We start from the raw sequence: 21,726 nt of genomic DNA, 5'->3' as shown, positions 1-21,726 counted from the left end.
CTCATGCATATATATTCTTATGTCCATTTTCCCCCTTATATAGTCATAGAATGTATTCTATTGGCTCTACTTTGTTTTGCATCATCTCATAAAGTGTCTTTCAATGTGTTTTTGTATTCTTTATATTTATCTCTTAAATGTGTTATAGTACTCTACAACATAGATGTAACTAAATTTATCTACTCATTCCCCCAAATGCTAGACATTAAAGATTATTTCCATTGAAAAATGACTGAAAAAACAATTGGCTTTTAACAAGTGGTTAACAATAATTTGCTTGTACAAATAAAAGCAATAAAGAAAATCAATGTAGCCAGGAGTAGAGGGAATGCAGAAAATTGGGGGCAGGGGGAAGGGAACTTTCATAAACAGCCTCTCAGGTAGGATGGGATTATGTTAGAATATTGCTGTGGTGCAGGACATGATGAGCTGGCGGATTTAGAAAAACACGGAAAGACTTGACTTTATGAAGGAAGATGCTATCCACCTTCAGAGAAAGAGACGACCAGTGCAAATATGCACAGTACGGTCTTACATACATGTGTGTATATTTATAGTTATCTATATACGTGTGTATATGTATATACGTGTGTGTATACATGTGCATGTGTGTATCTCCACATTTAATTGTAGCCTTCTTTAGGGTGGAGGGGGAGAGAGAACAAAAGAAAACCTACAGGGAAGCAAAGAAAAGCTGGGCAGCTTTGAAAACAATGAGTAGTATTTATTATATAGGTTTTCTCTCCTCTCTTATGTTCTGCTGTATACATGGTAATGTTCTTTTTTTTCTTTTCTTGTTTTGTATTTAAGTTTAAATTGAATAAAAAAATACAAAAAAAAACCCAATAATTTGGTCAGTCAATAAATAGTCATTAAGTGTCTACTGTGTGCCAAGCGTTGTAGTGTTACATTAGACAATTAAGGTAAATTGAGGGACAATGGTCTGCGCATGATCAATTTATTAATTAGGCTAGCTGTAACCAATAATTGGGTCAATGGTCTCTCTCGATGACCCTGAGATAGGGCTCACTAGCCTGTATACAGTTTTGGGAAGTACAAGAGAATAAAGAACAGAGTTGAGTAGGTGGGAAAACAACCCAATTGGTTACAGAGTAGACAACATGGGGGCAGGGGGACCTTTGATTAGAAATTAGCAACGAAGAGCTAGCAACAACCCTCTCCTTCCCTCCTGTGACTGAGAAATGTTCACAATTTTAGTAGTCCCCCTGCAAAGTTAGAAACAGTGGACTAGACTTCTTTGGATAACAAACCAGACATCTTTGAAGGATAGCTGAGGGGTGTAAAGATACTAGACCAGCCTCCCGGTGTTCGCCTGTCTCCTTCAAGGGTAACAATTTCCCTTGAGGTAAGAATAAATAGTACAGTGATTAGCATAAGAACTGAATTTCTGAACTTGACTCAATACAGGCCAGATGAATTTCTGAATTAAGTTCAGAGACAAAGAATCACCACTTAGGTGGCTTGTTCATTCGTGTCCTACTCTTGGAGACTCTGTGGGCCATAGCCCGCCGATACTGTCCATAGGGTTTTCCAATTTCTCCAAGGGGCCTGTTGAGGTGTTCCCAGGTATTCTAAACCAATTACAATTCTTGCCACACACTAGCACAAAACCACCAACCAGACGCCAAGACAAACAAACAAACCCAAGAGAGTTTGAGGCTTTAGTGGGAAGCCTTTGTTAGGTAACATACCTCCTCTACTTGGAGAAGTTAAAAATATTTTTACTGGCCCAATTTCCAATCTAGGAGAGATATTTGTGGAGACAGTCTCCAAGAATGCCTTGGCTGAGGCTTTAATTGTTTCAGGAAACCCTTCTGAAGGACCACACAGTGTAGTTGAACAGTCTTGCCGCAGGCCTTGTGCTCGGTTTATGAATCTAATCAGAGTTCAGAAATCCCTAACAGGAATCCCTTCCTGACTGTTCAAGATGTCAAAAAACTGGATGCCAGGTTTTTAGCACCAGAACTGGTGGTCAGTTAATGGCTAAGGTAAAACCCATGAGTTATGTTGATGCTTTTGGTACCATTCAATCAGGTTGACCCCAGTTTGGCCTCCCCCTTGAAGGCCAAGTCCCCGCTCATTTTGAGAAGGAAAAGCAAGGACAGGAGAGTTGTCTCTCAGGGACCTAGCCTAAGCTGGATCTCGGTTTGCTTATTGTCCTTTGTGCTGAAAGAGGATCAAAGTGTCATCACTATGTCAGGGTCAACATACAGTGTGTCCAACTGTGGCTGATCAGACCAACATGAGCTTGGAAGGCTCTCCCACAGGTCAGGCACAAATAGTCCATATGAACATTTGGAGTGCAGATGCCTCTAAATTTGCATATCTCAATTTCTTTTGAACCACTGAAATTCTGTTTTGCTCATAAAGCATAGCACCCTTCTTTGATGTGGGCATGCCATACTGGGCAGTCCTTTGCCAGCATCTCCTATGTCTCACAATCAACTCCAAAGTTCTTCAGAGAGACTTCGAAAGATCCTTATATCACTTCTTCTGACTTCCAGGTGAGCATTTGCCTTGTGTGAATTCTCCATAAAACAGTCTTTTAGGCAAACAGATGTGTTTGGTACTTAAATCAGGTGCACCGCCCATCAAGGTAGTGCTCTCTGAAGTAGAGTTTGAATGCTTGTCAGTTCAGCTGAGAAAGGACCTCAGTTTCCAGTACCTTATCTTGCTAGGTGATCTTCAGAATCTTCCTGAGACAATTCAAATGGAAGTGATTCAGTTTCTTGTCATGGTGCTAGCATACTGTCCAGGTTTCACAGGCATGCAACAAAGAGGTCTGCTCTGTAGACCTTCAGTTTGGTAAGCAACCTAATACCTCTTCCCTGCTACACTTTCCTTCAGAGCCTCCCAAACATTAAGCTAGCTCTGGCAATGTATGTGTCAACCTCATCAGCTATGTGTACATCGCTGGAAAGTATGCTGCATCTCAGCCTCAGGGGCTACACTGAGTGCACAATCATCTTGCAAACAAAAAGTTATGCACTAACTCTCCCTCCACTTTAGTTTCAGCTTGCAGCCTATTCAAATTAAATAATTTACTGCCAGTTCAGTAGCTGACCTTGATGCCATTTTCATCCTTTTTGAAGGCATCTAACATCACTGAAAACATGCTAAAAAGCATGAGAGTAAGCACACAGCCCTGCTTCACTCCACAGATGACTGGGAAAGTGTGAGAGCATTGTCCATTATCCAGAACCCATACAAACATGCCATCGTGGAACTGGTGTACAATACTGATACACTTCTCCAGGCAACCAAATTTTGCCATGGTCTCCCACAGGCCCTCATAACCGACAGTATCAAAGGCCTTGGTCAGATTATTGAATGTTGTGTACAGACCTGTTCTGCTCCTGGCATTTCTCTTGGAGTTGTTGGGCAGCAAACACCATATCAACCCTTCCTTGGCCCTTTCTGAAGCTACACTGGCTCTCAGGTAGATGACTATCTTCCAGGAGAAGGACTAACCTATTAAGGAAAAAGTCTGGCAAGAATCTTTGCCAGCAATGACTAAGAGAGAGATTACCCACCACCACCACCACCACCACCACCCCATGATTGTCATAGTACACCCTATTTCCTTTTCCTTTTATAGAGATGGACAATGGAGGCATCCTTGAATTCCTGGGGGTTAACTTCCTCTTGTCGTATAACCCAGAAGATTTCAGTCAGCTTACATATGAGTAGTGGACCCTTTGCCTGGTAAATCTCAGCTGAAATAGAATCTGCACCAGATGGTTTGCCACCAGAGAGGAGCCCAATGGCATTCAAAAAATCTTCTTCAGTTGGAAGTTCAGCTATCAAGGGATTGACTTCAACCTGACATATATGGTCAATGGCTTCAGCATTGATGATGATGGTTTGTTGTTCAGCCTATCTCTCCAGAATCATGTCTTTATCACTAATCAATTTGGCTCCATCAGCACCATAGGTCTTTGGCCCCTAAACAGCTTTCAGGGCATCATAAAAGTGCTTCGGATTGTTACAATCAGCATAAAGCTGAATTTCACCTGCCTTCTTACCGAGCCAAGAATTCTGCATCTCTCTAAGCTTCACTTACACTTTCCTTTTGATGGAGTTTAACACTGTCTTCTTAGAGATGGACAAACTATCCGGCTGATAAACCCTGTGGAGTTGTTGGGTTTTGTTTAGCAGCTTCTGAATGTCCCCATCATTTTCATCAAACAAATCCTGATATATGTGAGTGTTCTGGCCCAGATGAGGAAACATAGAGCTGCACACCAAATCTCTGAAAGCCTCCCACTCCTTTTCTGCTCCACTGTTGCCATCTGTGTGTTGGCTCAGATTTTTTGTTTGTTTGTTTTTGTAGGGGAGGAAGGCAGGGCAATTGGAGTTAAGCGACTTGCCCAAGATCACACAGCTAATAAGTTTCAAGAGTCTGAGAGCAAATTTGAACTCAGATCCTCCTGATTCCAAGGCCGGTGCCCTATTCACGGCTCCACCTAGCTGCCCCCTGATTTCCCTCCAAGTTAGCAACAAACTATTCACCCATGGAGAAGTACTCTAATCTGTTGATATTAAGTCTTCTGTTGGTAGTCTTGCCTTGGGCCTGTCGCTTTTGTTTAATACACATGAATATCTTGGAGAGGATGAGTCTATGACTGGTCCAGCACGCTGCACCACACATGGCCTGCCACTCTCATATCCTTCTCTTTGTAATAACAGCCATTGCCCATAGATACAAATCTCACAATCCCAAAGAAGAGGTTGTATGATTAGGCTATGGCAGTGCAATTTCGAAGGTTTCATAGCATTTCTACTTTTCTAAAGTCTGCAGTAATATTTATCAAATGCAAATTGAGAATTCAGAGTACACATTTAAATACTTAAGACTATCATTACCAGAAGAGAACTGGTCTGCCAAACTAAGCCTTGCTACGTAATAGGCCCTAAGTCATAAATCGATCACAGCATTCTGATCAAGAAGGCTCTAACTGATCAATGTTACAAATAAATCATCATTCCAAAATCCAAAGTACTTTTATACAATAATGCCTAAGTCACAACGTAAGAAACTTACAACTTAACGTTAACATCAAACAATCTCATGGACTTAAACACAAAAGAAAACGTATTACCGGTCCAATGACATGAATTCAGGTGAATATACCTCCAAATCACCCACACGGAAAAACCATTCCACCCATCTACTAACACTGACATTCTATATTAGCGGAATTCAGAAACCCGTACTATATAGGGTAGTTATCACATTTGCTCTCACAGACCCAAAACTGTGACACCCACAGTTACTATTCAGAGCACAGATCAATCATGTTACTGATAATAATTTTTGTTAAAAATTGTTTATACAAATAAATAAATAATAAAAAATTTTAAATTGTTTTTACATGCAACTAGAAAATAAGATATACAGGCAATGGGATATAGAAATCTATCTTGCCCTACAGGAAAATAAAAGGGAAGAGGATAAGAGAAGGGGGAGGGGGCTGTGATAGAAGGGAAGGCAGATTGGGGGAAGGGGTAATCAGAAATCATGCCATCTTGGGGTGGTAGAGGGAAGAGATGGGGAGAAAATTTGGAAGTCAAAATCTTGTGGAAGTGAATGTTGAAAACTAAAAACAAATTAATTAATAAAATGGAGGAGAAAAAAAGAAGAAAGAAAGAAAAAAGAGAAAACAATAATAATTTCTCCCAATTAATTTATCTGAACAAGTATAGGTCCAAATTTGAACTACTCAACTTTAAAGACTGCTACTTAATTCCAGCTGCTTTTCATCATCCACAATCTGTGGAATTAAGCTCGAAAGTCAGCAAAAACTTACTCCAACTTCCTGAGGAGGAAATAAACATTTCTCCAAGTGGCATTTCACAGCCTTACTGGCATAGAAGCTTTGCTATTCTCATCACATCTTGATGAGGCCTAAAGCTTCCTTAAAGTTGTATTTCTTCTTTCCAAAATCATGGTGCTTTTTTTTCCTCTGCTGTTTTTCTAAGTTGGCCCTTACTGTAGAATCTGAAAGCTGGCAAAATGAAGGCCTTGTAGCCACCCTGTTAGAGTGAAAAATCTCTGCTTCTATTTTCTGCAGTTGGAAAATGAATCGAAACCACTCCCCTAAGCTCTAGATGAATTTAGTGCTTATGTATGTAGAAGTGCATTTTTTTTTTTAGAATTTTCTACTTTTAAGAGCAACTCTCTGCACTTCTTACTGCCTTTCAAATGAATTTCAGGTCTATACTTCATCAATGTAAACCACTTATTATATCCTTTTTCATTCTCTATTATTTTTTCACTGGTTGTAATTAATCCAAACTGGGCCTGGCAAATGACAGAATTGCATTTCTTTATATATCGATTCAGCATTTCGCTTTCTAATAGCATTAATTTCTTAACCTCATACTCCCCTGCTTTCAAATCATGTCTCAAATTGCTTTCAGATCATTTCCTTCTTTGTTGTTGTTGAATCTCTTTTGCAAATTAACTAGTTTTCTTATGCATCTCAAGTTCATTGCAAAACTTTGCTTTTAGGTGACCAGAGCTAAAACTTCTAGGTTCGTAGACAGTTTTTCATTTTGCCAAATAAAACATTTCCAGTTTGGCTTCTTACTTAAGAACTTGAAAATGCATAGTTTATTCTGAATTCTTTTAGATGACTTTACTTCCACTTTACCTAGGCAATTAAATTCTATCAAATCATTCAAAAGCTCCTAAAATGAAATTCTGCCTTTTTCCAAATTGTTATATTTACATTTTCTGAGGCAAAGCCTCCTTGGATCAAGATTATTTAAATGAAAGAAAATTTAAGAGAACAAATAGTTACTAGGGGATTTCAAAACTACATTAGGCTCAAGTTCAAAGTAAAATTGTGAAACTCTCTTCACTTTTTTCTCTCTACTTTTGTAGTCCCAAGCAATCTGCTGCCCAAAGCCCAGAAGAAAGTCAAGAAAGCTTAACTGCACCTCCATCATAGAATTAGGTACAATTTCACCTATCAGAGATACTGCTGGATTTTGACTAGGTTAGGTGTGTGCTGGCAAAGAAAGAAAGAAAGAAAGAAAGAAAGAAAGAAAGAGAAAGGAGGGAGGGAGGAATAGAGGAAGGAAGGAAGGATGGAAGGAAGGAAGGAAGGAAGGAAGGAAGGAAGGAAGGAAGGAAGGAAGGAAGGAAGGAAGAAGGAAAGAAAGAAACAAAGAGAAAGGAGGGCGGGATGAATAGAAGGAAGGAAAGAAGGAAGAAAGAAAGAAAGAGAAAGGAGGGAGGAATAGAGGAAGGAAGGAAGGAAGGAAAGAAAGAGGGAAAGAGGGAGGGAAGGAGGGAAGGAAGGAGGGAGAGAAGAAAGGAGAGAAGGAAGGAGGGAAGGAAGGAAGGCAGGAAGGAAGGATGTCCAACATATAAGTTTAATCTCAAGATGCAGAATGACATATATTTTTTAACATGACCAATGTGGGAATTTGTTTGGCTTAACCATGCAGATTTGTTATGAGTTTTCTTTTTCTTTTCCAGGGGGCTGGGGAGGGGGGCAGGGTGAGGGGAGAGGTAGAAGTGAGGGGAGATAAGGATAGGTTTCCCAGAAATATGAGAAAAGAACCAAAGGAAAGCCTGAAAGAATAGCAAAGTAGAACAGCTTTGAAAGTTACTTGATGCATTTATTTTGAATTTAAAAATCAAAGCAAGCTCTACATAAGAGAGATTCATTGTAATGGGTACAATTTCCTACTCCACAATGTCTATGGAAATGCTCATTTTATTTGGTATTTTTAATTAAAAAGAATTCCCCTGGTTTATCTCCCCAACCTTATCCACACACAGATACGTTGAAGACTTCTCCCCCAAGAGATTGATACTTAAAACCATCAAAACATAAAGCAGTTTGTTGGCTTGTAAAACTGACATTCCCCCATGTCACCGTGGCTCCGCGGCGTCCAGACGATTCCTTCCAAGTCCGGGTCTTCTAGTCAGTTGTATCCACAAGGCAATAATCACAATACAGACGATGATTATCAAATGCCTGTGTGGTTCTGCATTGCAAAGCATACGAGGCTCTCACATAGAAGGCAGAAGTAAACCATTTATTCAGACGCCAGAGGACCAGATCCCACAACCAACAGGCCCAATCCATCACAGCAGCAAAGAATCCAATACACATCACAGCAGGGAGCCTCACCGTCCCAAAGCCGTCTGCCCCCCGCTGGGGCCTTGTCACCAACAAGCAAACTTACAGCACAGCGCGCGTCTGCCCTTTCCCTCTGCTCTCGCTGTCATAACCTCTCACAGCATTTCCTGTGACACAACTTCCTTTTCCTCTCAGCAAGCTCCTCCCACCGCATGTGACTTAGGCTTCCTGCGACATAAGCAAATCACATGGCCTACTAGTGGGTGGGAAAGATCTTCAGATCTAAATTGCTATCACACGTGTCTAGCCAGAGCTGAGCTTCTCAATGGCAGCTTTTATAACAGAGTGTAACAACGTTGCTAGCAGCTGCTGTGGGGGTGAAAGACCAACAACACCAGCACACAGAAGGGCTGCCACCACACGTTCTTTGATCTGCTTTTCTAAGGAAAGCAACTTTAAGGGGTTAACAATCTTACTTTAATTAAACATACATATACCATTCACTTAGTTCAGGGGGAAAGCCAGCACCCTGAACTTCAGAGAGAATACAAACAGAAATTACAGAGACAATATAAACAGAGCAACATTTCTGTCTAACCAAATCACAATATACATAGCTACCAGAGAAGCCCCAGCATCTGGGTTTTTCAAAGCTGGGGGGCTCTTAACAACGGCTACCCAGAGTCTCCTCTGGTCGAATCACAAGAAACTCTTCCAGTGAGTGAGAGCCCTAAACAAAATGCTAACCTCAGAGCATATATACCCTGTTTAGGGTCAGGGTGCTTCACACCTCTCAAGGGCTTCACACCCCTTGAGCGTTTCACACCTCTTGTGGCCTAACTAGCAAAAGGGTGCCCTCCTTCCTGCGAAGGCAAGACTCAATCAAAGGTACTTGATTGCCTTAGAGCTGAGAAGCGCTCGAAAACAAAAGACAACAAAAAGTCCCACTTTTCTTCCCCTTACATAGAGAAACTACCCTTGCTTTCAATCAGCTCCAGCCAAAGGATCCAGGACCTTAAACTCACAAGGTTAGAAAAGTCTGTTTCAGGATTTGCTCTTTGTCACTTACAGTGAGGTGGCTCAGCGGTTAGAGAACTGGACCTGGAGTCAGGAAGATCTGAGTTCAAATCCAGCCTCAGACACTTACTAGCTGTGTGACCCTAGGCAAGTTACTTAACCTCCATTTGCCTAATCTGTTGGAGAAGGAAATGGCAAACCACTCCAGTAACCTTGCCAAGAAAACCCATGGACCATATGGCCCACAGAGTCACGAAGGATCAGACACAACTGAACAATACCATCAACAATCAGGCAAAGAAACACAAAGCAAAAGAGGCAGCTAAGGCTCTTGGATCTATACCCAAGCAGGGCATAGACTTTAGCTACCATGTGCTCACAACCACTATTCCCATGGCACTTCCTCATGTTGAAAGTTATTTGTTGACTCAGTCTCCCATTGTTCCCAGTCCTGCTTGTCAATCAGTGTTGGGAGAGGCATCACCCAGTCCCCTGATGTTGGTCACGTAGCCAAGTAATCCCCCACCTGTGACCTCTGAACCCCTACCTACAAATTGTCATGTTCCTACTACCTTGGGGAGGAACTGAGATGCAAGGACCCAGCATCTTCTGCTGAGGCGGACCTATCTCAATTGTCTTACAGTTAAAGGCTGGCCCAGTGATCAGCCCATCACTCTCACTGTGTTGCTGCCTTGTTGTACTTATAATAAATTCCTTTTAATTCTCTTCGTCCTGAGTTTTGCCTCCTTAATTAGGGTGAAATCTCAAATGAAAAATTTTCCTTTCAATGTTCATAGTAGAGACTCAGATAAACCCTACAGCTCTGAAGCCAGAAAGATAAGTGAGCAACCAAGGGCAGATCAACCCCTTTTAAAGATCCACTAAGCAGTTCTTCCTGCTCTGGTGGCCAATAAAGAGATGACTTCATCTGCCCCAAAGCACTTGGGTCCTTCAGCAAATGCCTTTACTTTGAAATAATTGTGTTCTTTGGCTGACTATGGTAAAAGTAAGTATCCTAGTGGGAACTTATGAGTTAGAGTTTTAAAAGCATGAACCCGCAGAGTACTCTTGAGCCTGAAGTGGCTTCTCCCTAGGTACACACCTTTGATTTCAAGGAGGGGGTAGCTCTAAGGGGAACTACAAATACTTGTATTTGCTACCTCACAGTATAGTCATAGCCATCAAATGAGATAATGTATGTGAAGGCAAGACCGTGTTTTTTCGTTTGGTTGGGGTTTTCCGTTTGTTTGTTTTGTTTTTTAAGACACGTAGTTGCCAGCTCTGCCCTTTCCTCCAGTGTAACTAACTAAAGCTCTGGGATGGTGATCTGCGTGGACTAGGATTTGTAGCATGGAAATAGAAAGGATTTGAAAGGAAATAACTCCCTAGAAAGCCAGGGTTCTTTTCCTGGGGTTCATGAACTTTTAAAAATATTTTGATAACAACATTTCAATATAATTAATTTTTTTTATATATTTAAAAACTTTATTCTGAGGATGGGTCCATAGACTTCACTAGATTGTCAAAGGCATCCATGACATAAAAGAAGCTGAAAAACCTCTGCTCTAAACCATATGACAGATTAAACCCACAGCATGGCAGCTCAGGTGAATCAAAGGAAGTGAAAAGACAAGTTTAACCATAATCAGGAAGATTTCTGCTGACCAATACTGGGCAGCGCCTTTAGGGTTTGAATTACAAAAGAAAGAATTCGTGGTCGATTTTTGCTAGTAGAGCTAAAAATCCTTCCTTGTAATAAATGAAAGGGGAAAGTCAGACAGCAGTGGTATATCATTAGAAGACCAGCAGGTGGCAGTAGATAGCAGCAGAGGGGGACGCAACCCACATATCCAATGTTGCCAAGTATTTTGTGGTTTCTTCTTTCACATTTCTCTTATGCATCCCCTTCTCCCCTCTGACAGCGCCATCATCTCGGTGCAGGCCCTCGTCACCTCACTACCTGGACTACTGCAATAGTAGCCTGTTCATTGATCTCCCTGCTTCAAGTATCTCCCCACTCCAGTCCATCCTCCAATCAGTCGCCAAAGCGATTTTCCTAAATACAGCGCAGGTCTGACCATATTGTCCCAACTATTTGACAAACTCCAATGGCTCCTTATTACCTTTAGGGTCGAATATGAAATTCTGTTTGGCCTTTAAAGTCCTTGGTCCCTTACTACCTTTCCAGTCTTCTTACCCTTTCTTCCCCTCCGAGAACTCAACAATCTGGTGGCCTTGACGTTCTTCACACAAGACCATCATCTCCTAACGCCTTCCCTTTTGAATGGCTGTCCCTCATGCTTGGAATTCTTTCGCTGTTCACCTCAACCTCTCTGGCTTCCCTAGTTTTCTTTAAACCAGAGCAGAATAAGCACTTAAGAAATGTTAAATATGTTAAACAGAGTGCCAGAGGTAGAATGCCAGAAAAGAACAACCCACGGAGGACCAGCAGGTAGCCACACAGTGGAGAGGATAATCTCTAGCTAGATGACATCACTAGACCAGCTGGGTGATATCATTTGGATCTGCCAGGGGGAATATTCAGCAACAGTGTTGGAGGCACAAGTTTATGGTAAGGACACCATCTTACTAGAGTAATTTTTCTCAACTACACATGTTCTGTAGCTAGGTGGCACAGTGAATAGAGCGCTGGACCTGGAGTCAGGAAGATGAGTTCAAATCCAACCTCCAACTTACTAGCTGTGTGACCTTGGGCAAGTCACTTAACCCTGTTTACCTCAGTTTCCTCATCTGTAAAATGAGCTGGAGAAGGAAATGGCAAACCACTCCAGTATCTCTGCCAAGAAAATCCCCGAAAGGAGTCACAAAGAGTCAGACACAAATAAAAATAACTAAACAGTAATAATATGTTCTGAACACATCGTCTCCTAAGTGGGATTATGAAAGAAAATATTTGAACTTTTACTAATATTTCTTTTCATCCCAAAACAAAGAATGAAATTAAGCTTACTAAATATTTAATGTGTGGACTAACACCGGTGCCTTCATTCAGTTCATATGAAAGGTGATCAAACATCAAGTACCATACCCAATACATCCCAATGGAAGAGTGGGAGTTTCCCAGTGTGGAAAGACTCTTGTTCGTTTGCTTTTAGAAGCAGGTAGGTGGCAAAGTGGGCCCTAGAGGCAGAAGACCTGAGTTCAAATCTTACCTCAGATAATTCCTAGCTAAGTGACCTAGGACAAACCTCTTAACCTCTCTTTCAGTTTCTTCAACTGTAAAAATGGACATGATAATAGCACCTACCTCATAGAGTTGGTGTAAGGATAGAATGAGATAATATTTGTAAAGGACTTAACACAGAGCCTAGTACAGAGTAGGAGCATAATAAGTATATGTTCCTTAACCCCCTCTCTTCCCCTTTTGGAATATTGTATATATATCAGATTTTATATGCCTAGCTCACTCCCAAATTATAAATCAAAAACAAATGGCAATCTAATCTGATCTAACAAGAAATCTGTCATAAAATTTGAAATTATTAAGATTATTTGAAATGTGAATTTGTTTATACTATCATTAATAATGAACCTTGCCCTAAGTATATATCATGCCTAATGATGGTATGAAGCATCACAATTAGTAAGAGATTTAAAACTAATCTATTTTTGCTGAAAGTGATGTATTATCACCCATAAAACCATTCATGTCTGCTCATATCACACTTAAAATAGAGAATTTTTAACCTGATTAAAAACTTTCCTAAGAGTTTCAGGGAGTTTTGAACTACTTTGTTAAAAATATAAAAATGGATCACCTCATCAGTCTCATAGTTGACTGACATTAACAAAGGTGAAAATGTACTTGTCAAATTTCCACAAAAACCTTTGCAGAATTGGTGGATGGGATTGAAAGGTAAACAACATGATTTTGTAGCAATGTACTTCCATACAGATCTACATATCTTTGTGAGGGATATTTTTTATGTAACTGGGCTTTCTCAGATCCCAGATCATCTAAAATGGAGGAACCATGTGGGAGACACCAGGGACCAGCTTTTGGGAGAAGTCATCCTGCTCTACTACCACATGGATAGGAAATTTCTTTCTCTCTAGGGCAGCATGGGGGGAGGGTGAAGGGGAATCCTCTGAACTAAAGGTTCAATCACAGTAAGGGAACCATGTACTGATCTGGGTGTGAGGGAAGATCTATTTTCCCCCTCCCCCTAACCCTGGCCCTTTGGCCCCACGAATTGGGCTTGGGGTTTGGGTCTGTTTTGTTTGTCCTTCTAAGGTCTAAGAACACCCTGAGTCATGGTGACAGAGTAAAAAGTACAGGCCAGGTATCTCTGCCAATGAAACCCTGAGAAGCTATGGTCCCAGGGAGACTTTGGACTTAGAGCTTAGTGGGACCATGCTATAAAGGAACTGGGTTAACCTGTGAACCTAATCCCTGTCCCCTTTACCAAGACTGTTGGGGGGGATTGTGCCTTCCAGATGGGGAAGAGGAGAAGAGGAAGGTTTGCATGTTTGTTCTTGCTGTACCTTTGAAGTAAATAGTCCTTTTAGAAGCTGCTCTATTAAATGGTTAAATAGAACTGAGATGTAAGGGACCTTTAGAACTGAGGCCTCGGGCCATTGGTAGAGACCAGACACTCCCAAACCACCTTAAGGGTGCTAGAGTCCTCTAGTTGAGGTGTGAAATGTAACATGCTTGGCTTGCTGTTCCAGGCAGGCAACAGGGACTAGCACAGTCACTTTAAACCAAACATCAAAATAAATTGAACTTGGAACTAGACTTCCAAATCAAATTAGGGGCAGCTAGGTGACACAGTGGATGGAGTACAGATCCTGGAGTCAGGAAGCCTTGAGTTCAAATCTAGCCTTAGACATTTACTAGCTGTGTGACACTGAGCAAGTTATTTAACCTCCGTTTGCCTCAGTTTCTTCATCTGTAAAATGAGGGTAATAATTGCACCTACTTCCCAGGGTTGTTGTGAACATGTGTAGCCAAGAATTAAAAGAGGTAATAACGTGCCTGGCACATAGTAGGTGCTATATAGATATTAGCCGTTATTGATATTAAGTCACCGAATCACAAAGTTTTGAACCAAGATTTTTAAAAATAACGTAGTACATTCAATCACACTCCTCTCACTAAAAATATTGTAATTAAATTTTGTTCAAATGAAAATCTGCCTTCTCTCTCCCCTCCATAATACCATCCCCCTGAAAGCAAGAGGGGAAAAAAATCCCTTGTTCCACACATGTATAGTCAAGCAAGACAAATGCACTCATCGACCACGTCCAAAAAAATTGTCTCAATCTGCACTCCAAGTCCATCGCCTCTCTCTCAGAAGGTGAAGAGCCTATTTCACCTTAGTAAGTCCTCTGGAATAGCACTTGGTCAGCGTGTTGATCAGCGTTCCTAAGTCTCTTCAAATTGTTTATCTTTAAAAGATTGTTGGCAGTGTATAAATTGTTCTCCCGGTTCTGTTCATTTCACTCTGCATCCATTCATGCAAGTTATCCCAGGTCTCTTTGAACCATCACCTTCCTCAAAATATTCCGATTATTAATACTATTTTTAGTAAGAGAAAAAAGGTTTTTGTGCTGTTAAGAAATAAAATAAAAATTCTTTTGAAATGTTGCTTATTTCAATGCTGCTAATTTCATTTTTATCTAATCATTTTAATTTCTGGTTTTGCATATTTTATACATATAGTACATTGGTACAGTAGCACATATGCATCACTTACAAAATAAATATGCATATATTGAGGGGACATGGTCAAAATATTTTGCTGATAGGGGTGTATAATTTTTTTAAAAGAAAAATCTGTTTGCTCACTCTTCCACTGCAGACCCTTCCACACTTGAGAACTGAAGAAAAACAAACCCTGTTATAAATATACGTAATCAAGCAAAACTAATTTCCAGTGTCTACAGCCAAAAAAAAAAAGTCTTATTCTGCACTCTGAATCCTTCTTATCTCTCTTAGGAGATGGGTAGCATGTTTCGGCATGAGTCCTCTGCAATTGTGATTAGTTATTACCTCGATAAGAGTTCCTAATCTTTCAAAGTTATTTGCCTTTACCATATTGTTGTCATTGGATACATTGTTCTCCTGGTTCTTATCACTTCATTCAGCATCAGATCATATAAGTCTTCCCAGGATTTTCTTAAATCATCGCTTTCATTATTTCTTACAACATAATAGTATCTCATCACATTTATATACCATTACTTGTTCATCTACTCCACAATTTACGGGCACTAGAGGTATCTGATTTTTACAGTCTGGAAACACTAACCTACACAGGTACCTTCTTGCACATATCACCTAGTCATGTATCTTCCCCACACATATTTCCCAGCCTTCTTCCCAGGACACAGATGTTTCCTTGATATGTGTTCCCTCTCCAACCATTGGTATGGCAACCTGCAAAAGCATGTACCTGTGTATATATAGGACTGTTTCCTTGATATTTATTTTGCTATGCTTTTTAATTAAATGACTTTTGCTTGGAATTAGTCCATCTTCTGGTTGGTCTGGTAAAAGAAACCTCTATGGAGATTCCTGAAGCTGGAACAGCTCTTAAGAGATCCTTGGGCTACATATCTAAAATATTTTGTAATCATCAATACTATGTGTTAGTTATTACAATAATAATTACAAAGAGAAAGGAGGCCAAAAAGCTCCAGGCAGCCCTGGCCCAGGATCTCAGGTGAGATCAGAATCTGGCTGGATTCCTTTCCTTGCTCAGAATGCCCAATTATTCGAATTTCCATGTCCATGAAGCAAGCACACGGCCCTTTCTAGGTTGGGGGAGTGGGATTTTTATAGTAAATTACTCCTGAGAAATTTTTTAAAACTTGCCCTGACCTCCAGTGATGGTATGGAAGTTATCCTAGGCTATTGAAGTAGAGGACAAGGTTTGACAAGTCTTACCAAACTGGAGGGGCATTGAGTAGAGTCTGAGAGACATTTGGATTCTCCGTTACCTAAAGACTGCCTGAGTACAGAAAGATTCATCGCCAGCAGGTTGGTCACTGGGCGATGAATCCTTTGGCCATGGAGATCTATGAAACAGATCTTTTGGTAGGGATTGGGGATGGCGGGGGGTGGAACTACAATATATTTCCTTTCCCCATGCACAGCAATGCCAGGGTATGCTTGGCTTCCTCCCAAGCCAACTAATCCCTCTTCCCTGAGTGGCACAGGAGCTGTTCCCAGAAATTTGAGTAACCTCACCTGGTTGGCTCCGGATGGACTCACATAATCCCAGAATTGCAGATTTGGAAAGGGAGCTAATCCCCACTAGAATACACCAAAAAATAGTCATAGAAGCTTCGTTCAAAGGCCTCTAATAAGGGGAATCCCACCACCTCCTGAGACAACCATTCTACCTGAGACAGCTCTAACTGTTAGGAAGTTTTTCCTGACATCAAACCCAAATTTGTCTCTTTGCAACTTCAACCCATTACTACTGGTACCAATGAGAGAAATTGTAATTATTCTTTTGCATTACAGCCTTTTAGATACTTGCTGTAATGTCCCCACTGAATCTTTTCCAGGCTAAACATCTTTATTTTCTTAAAACTATTATTTATGTGACATGAGATAGAAGAGAACAAGGTAGTGAAGTGGATAGAGTGCTGGGATTGGAGTCAGAAAGACCTAAGGTGAAACCTGGTCTCAGACACTTACTAGCTGTGTGACCTTGGGCAAGTTATTTAACCTATGCCTGCCTCAGTTTCCTCAATTGTAAAATGGGGATAATAGCACTTAGCTCCCAGGGTTGTTGTGAGGATCAAATGAGATAATATTTGCAAAACATTTAGCACAGTGTGTGGCACACAGTAGATGCTTAATAAATGCTTATTTCCTTCTCTTATGAGATGAAGGTCTTTTGCCATGCCAGTTGCCCTTCTCTGGACGCTCTCCAGCTCAACAATGTCTTTTTAAACTGTAATGTCCAGAACGGAACGCAATACTCCAGATGTCATCTGACCAGGATAGAGTACAGAGGAATTTTTCATTTCCTTATTCCTGGAAACTGTCCTTTTAAATGCAGTACAGTATCACATTAGCTGCCATTAAACCCAAGTGACTCATAGAGAGTTTGCAGTCAACCAAAACCCTAAGTGTTGGGTTTTTTTTTTCCATAAAACTACTATATTGCCATGTGCTTCCCCCATCTTATTCTTGGCATGTCCACCTTGGTCCTAAGTTTAAGATTTTATACTCATTCTTATTAAATCGTATCTTATTAAGTTCAACTCTCTGTCCTATTTCTCAAGATCTTTTTTGAATGTTGACTCTATCATCCATTGTACTAACCTTTCCTAAGCATACCATCCATGTCTTTGTTCAAGTCACTGGAAAAAGGTAAACAGTACCTGGCAACTTGACATTCAATCATTAACCATGATGCTTTGAGGCCAGTCATTTGACTGGATCCTGATTCAATGAATTACACCATAATCTGGCCCACATGTCTCTTTCTTCTCCTCACATGCTTTGCTAAAATCTAGTCAGCTACAGTACTCTCCTGACCTAGCACTTTCATTGTCTTGGTATAACCTGTCTTTGGTAAAGCTGTGCCCGTTCTATAAGATCACTGCTTCCTTTTCTAGATCTTCTTTAACCACCTTTTTAATCATCCATTCCAGAAATTTTCTAGGAATCAAAGTCAAGCTTACTGACTAATGTTTTCTTTTCCCTTTTTTGAAAGTTGAGACATCTGCCCCATTTTGCAGTCCTGAGATATCTTTCTCGTTTCTCTGTACTCTTTTTTCCCCCCTCCATATTTATATATCACTGATGGCTTAGGAATCACTCCAGCTAATTCTGTCTAACTGAGGATATAGTTTATTTGGGCCAAGTGACCTGAATTTAGCACAAGCAGCTGGTGCTTTCTTATGATCTCTTTATTCATTTTGGTTATCAACTTCCTATTAGCCACTTTTTATTTTGTTCATTCCAGTCCAAAAGTCATTTTCTTCAGCAGAGAAAACAGAAGAAAAATTCAAATATAGCATCTCCATCTTCTCTCTACTGTCACTTATCCCTGTCCCATCCACCCCAAAGAGCAGACCGATTCCTTCTTTGGTCCTTCTGCATACAGAGTCTGGTTCATAGGTGGTTCATCAGTGTGCTCCCCTGACACAACTTCTCCATAAGGAGGGCACTAAGGAGTTCATTTCAGGAAGAATGGTGCTGATGTATAAGGGTGTGGAGCATGTATAGACATTATAAAACTGGCTCCAGTCACCTAACCAAGTGGTGAAGGGGAAGTTCTTTGAATGGCCTCTGAAGCACTTAGAAAGGCCTATCAGCATCAGCCACCACTCTTTGTGCCTCAGTTGCTCTTGGGTGAGCTCAGTGACTCTTTTGCTCCTAGCATCCTACACATTAGTTTTATCATTAAGTTGATGGGTCTGTGCATACACCACACCCTCATACATTTCCCTTTCTTCTAATAGTGCTAAACAAAAATAAAAACAAAAACAAAGACAAAACCTTTTTTTCATGTGTAAGTGTTATTGCCAGCCTGAGCTCAGCCTGAGTTCCAGCAATCATCACAGTGTCCTAATGGGATCACGATATTCTTGTATTCATCCTCTGGTATCTTCCCTTGCTTCCAACTCCTGAGCATGCCTTGTTAAAAATCTAAATTGGCTGTAAGTTCTTTAGTTATCCACATAGATCTCTTCAGACAATTACTGTTTTTTCTCCTCATGAGAATGATTTCTCTTTGTGTCTTCAGAATTTCATTACTGAAACTGTCCTTTGGAAGTCTGTAGAATTTTAGCTCATGGAATTCTACCTATCCTTCCTCTAAAACATTTGAAATCTACTCTCCCAAAATCTAGGGTGCATATGAGATTATGCTCAGTTCTCCTCCTCTCCTTAATCACAAACTCTAAGAGGTAATAGTCACTTCCCCCAATTTTCCCATCATTTCCACCCCAGCAACCAGGTACCCCCTGTTAGTAAGAGTCAGATCAAGAATGGAATTTCCCTTTGTTTATTTCTCTCATTAAGACAAGCCAATACATTATTAATTGCCTACCTTTTGGCAGACTGGGAGCTCCTAGCAGAGAGAGGCACAGGGAGAGAGAGAGAGAGAGAGAGAGAGAGAGAGAGAGAGAGATGTCTGGTTAACTGAAGTCCCCTGTCATTTCTATGTCCAAACCTCTTTGCCGGTCTTGTAACCCATTTACCGAATATCTATTTTCCTTTTTTTTATCTAAGTGGTATATACTCTACTCTCATTTCTGGTTTTCCCTCCATTGATCTGTACCAAAAATTGTCCATCCTGGACCTACCCTCTGGTTTCTGGGGTTTCTCCCATGAGTACATTTTCTTAATATAAAATGCTGTCACCTTCCCTTTCATATATTCTTATTCTTTAAAAAAAAAGTTTGGGCTCATTTATTAAAGTATACTTTTGAACAGTTTACTTTTCATTGGTCTGTTCTGGCATGCTTCTAATGATATCAGAATCACCTGGATCAATGATAGCCAGTGTACATACTCTGTAGTACTTCCCACATGCTGTACCCAATTCAATGTTATTGCCACCGTAGCGATGTATACCAGTTTTGGCCAACGTAGCATAATATTCAATCTCTGATTTCCTCAAGGCTGGGCAGTTGTTGCCTAAGACGACTAATTTGGCTTTGCCTTCTCGGATCATTTTGAGGGTGTGTTTGTATCCTAGCATGTATTTGCCGCTTTTCATGACTATCTGGAACCTCGAGTTGATGGACTCCAGCGACTTTTTCATCTTCTTTGTGGCCACCATCTTCCTGCCTGTGGTGTGGGAGGCCCCTCAGCCAGAGACCTGTTGCCAAGATAGCTGGGAAGCAAGAAAAAGCTACTCTTATTCTTTTTTACTTTATTTGTTTATTTTTAGTTTTCAACATTCAGTTCCATAAGCTTTTGAGTTTTAAATTTACTTTGCCTCCCTCCCCTCCCCCCTCCCCAAGACAGTGTGCAATCTGATGTAGGCTCTACATATACATTCATATTAAACATATTTTCACATCAGTCATGTTGTAAAGAAGAATTAGAACCAATGGGATGAACCACAGGAATAGTCTTATTCTTTTGAATAAGATGTACCTGTCTGAAGTGATATTCCAGTCATGGGTTACGTCCTTTGAAGTCTCTGTGACACTAATGAGGCCAAATTTGTCTCCTTGCATTAGAAACTTTAGTTACGAGGTATAAAGGGACAATTGGAAAGAAATCAGAGCCTCACATCAAGCCTTTGTACCCACGGGCGGTGTGAGTGCGATGGCTTGGCAGGTGCTGGAGGAAAGAGAACATTAAATTATAAAATTTACTCTGAATCAACCTGGTATGGTGAAAAGCTCCCTGCTTGAAAGTTGGGAAGGGCAGAGTGTTCCTGATCACTGGGGACCCTTACAGGCAGGCAGATCTATATCTCAAGGGAGAAATCCAGAATGTGGTACTTGCATTGACAGTACATTAGAACTGGACTCAAGGGTCTCTGGCCAAGACAAGGGAGATCTAGAGTATGATAGCCTGGTACTATGGAAGTGGCCTCTGACTAGCTGAGAGCTGCAGAAACGATGACAACGGACATTTTCGCCTGAAAGCTACAGAACAGGATTAACATCATCTGCTGGAAAATTGAAGATGAAGTCAAACATCAGAGAGCAGCAGAGGTACCATGATAGAAAGTAGCTATGGGAGCAACTTGGGAACAACCCAAGTCATCTTCTGGGAGGTGCGGAGACTTGTAGAGCTATAAAAATGTGCATACCCTTTGACTCTGAAATACCACTTCTAGGGTTGTATCCCGAAGAGATCATACAAATGGGAAAAGAGCCCACATGTACAAAAATATTTACAGTAGCTCTTTTTGTGGTAGCAAAGAATTGGAAAATTGAGGGGATGCCTATCAATTGGGGAATGGCTGAACAAACTGTGGTAAATGAATGTAATGGAATACTATTGATGAGCAGACAGACTTCAGAAAAACCTGGAAAGACTTATAGGAACTGATGCTGAGCAAGGGGAGCGGAACCAAGAGAACACTGTACAGTTACAGCCACATTGTGCAATGACTAACTTTGATACACTTGGCTCTTCTCAGCACTGCAAGGTTCTAAGACAACTCCAAAAGGCTCATGATGGAACATGCTATCCACATCCAGAGAAATAATTAGGGAATCTGGATGCAGACCAAAGCAGACTATCTGCTCACTCTTTTTTTTGTTTTCTTTTATTTCTCCTTTCTCATGGCTCCTCCCATTGGTTCTAATTCTTCTTTCCAACACGACTAATGTGAAAATATGTTTAATGTGAATGCATATGTAGAGCCTACATCAAATTGGACACTGTCTTGGGGTGGGGAGAGCAGAAGGAGGGGGAGAAAATTTGGAACTCAAAAGTTTGTGGGGGAAAAAAAGAACTACATTGTGTAGACAGCCAGAAGGGCCATTTTGTAAAAATTGTTTCTTATTCTCGTTCTCGTCCCCCTGAGCACATACCTCCACCCCTGACTTCTAGTCAGTATAGTAAGTTTATAAATAGCCAGTATAAAGGGGCAATAACAAGAAATAAGATTGCAAAGGGCAACCTGGAAGT

The 21,726-nt window shown here is 40.7% G+C and overlaps 1 protein-coding gene across 1 annotated transcript; it reads right to left on the bottom strand.

Moving 5' to 3' along the window:
* Positions 1 to 19,564: 19,564 nt before the first annotated feature.
* Positions 19,565 to 19,912, bottom strand: LOC118856020 (60S ribosomal protein L30-like). Its single transcript, XM_036766069.1, has one exon. It carries the CDS (start codon positions 19,910 to 19,912, stop codon positions 19,565 to 19,567), a length of 348 nt encoding a protein of 115 aa, XP_036621964.1.
* Positions 19,913 to 21,726: the final 1,814 nt, after the last annotated feature.

This window comes from Trichosurus vulpecula, chromosome 7 (assembly GCF_011100635.1).
Source record: "Trichosurus vulpecula isolate mTriVul1 chromosome 7, mTriVul1.pri, whole genome shotgun sequence".
NCBI lineage: Eukaryota > Metazoa > Chordata > Mammalia > Diprotodontia > Phalangeridae > Trichosurus > Trichosurus vulpecula.
This window is presented reverse-complemented; position numbering and strand designations above follow the sequence as displayed.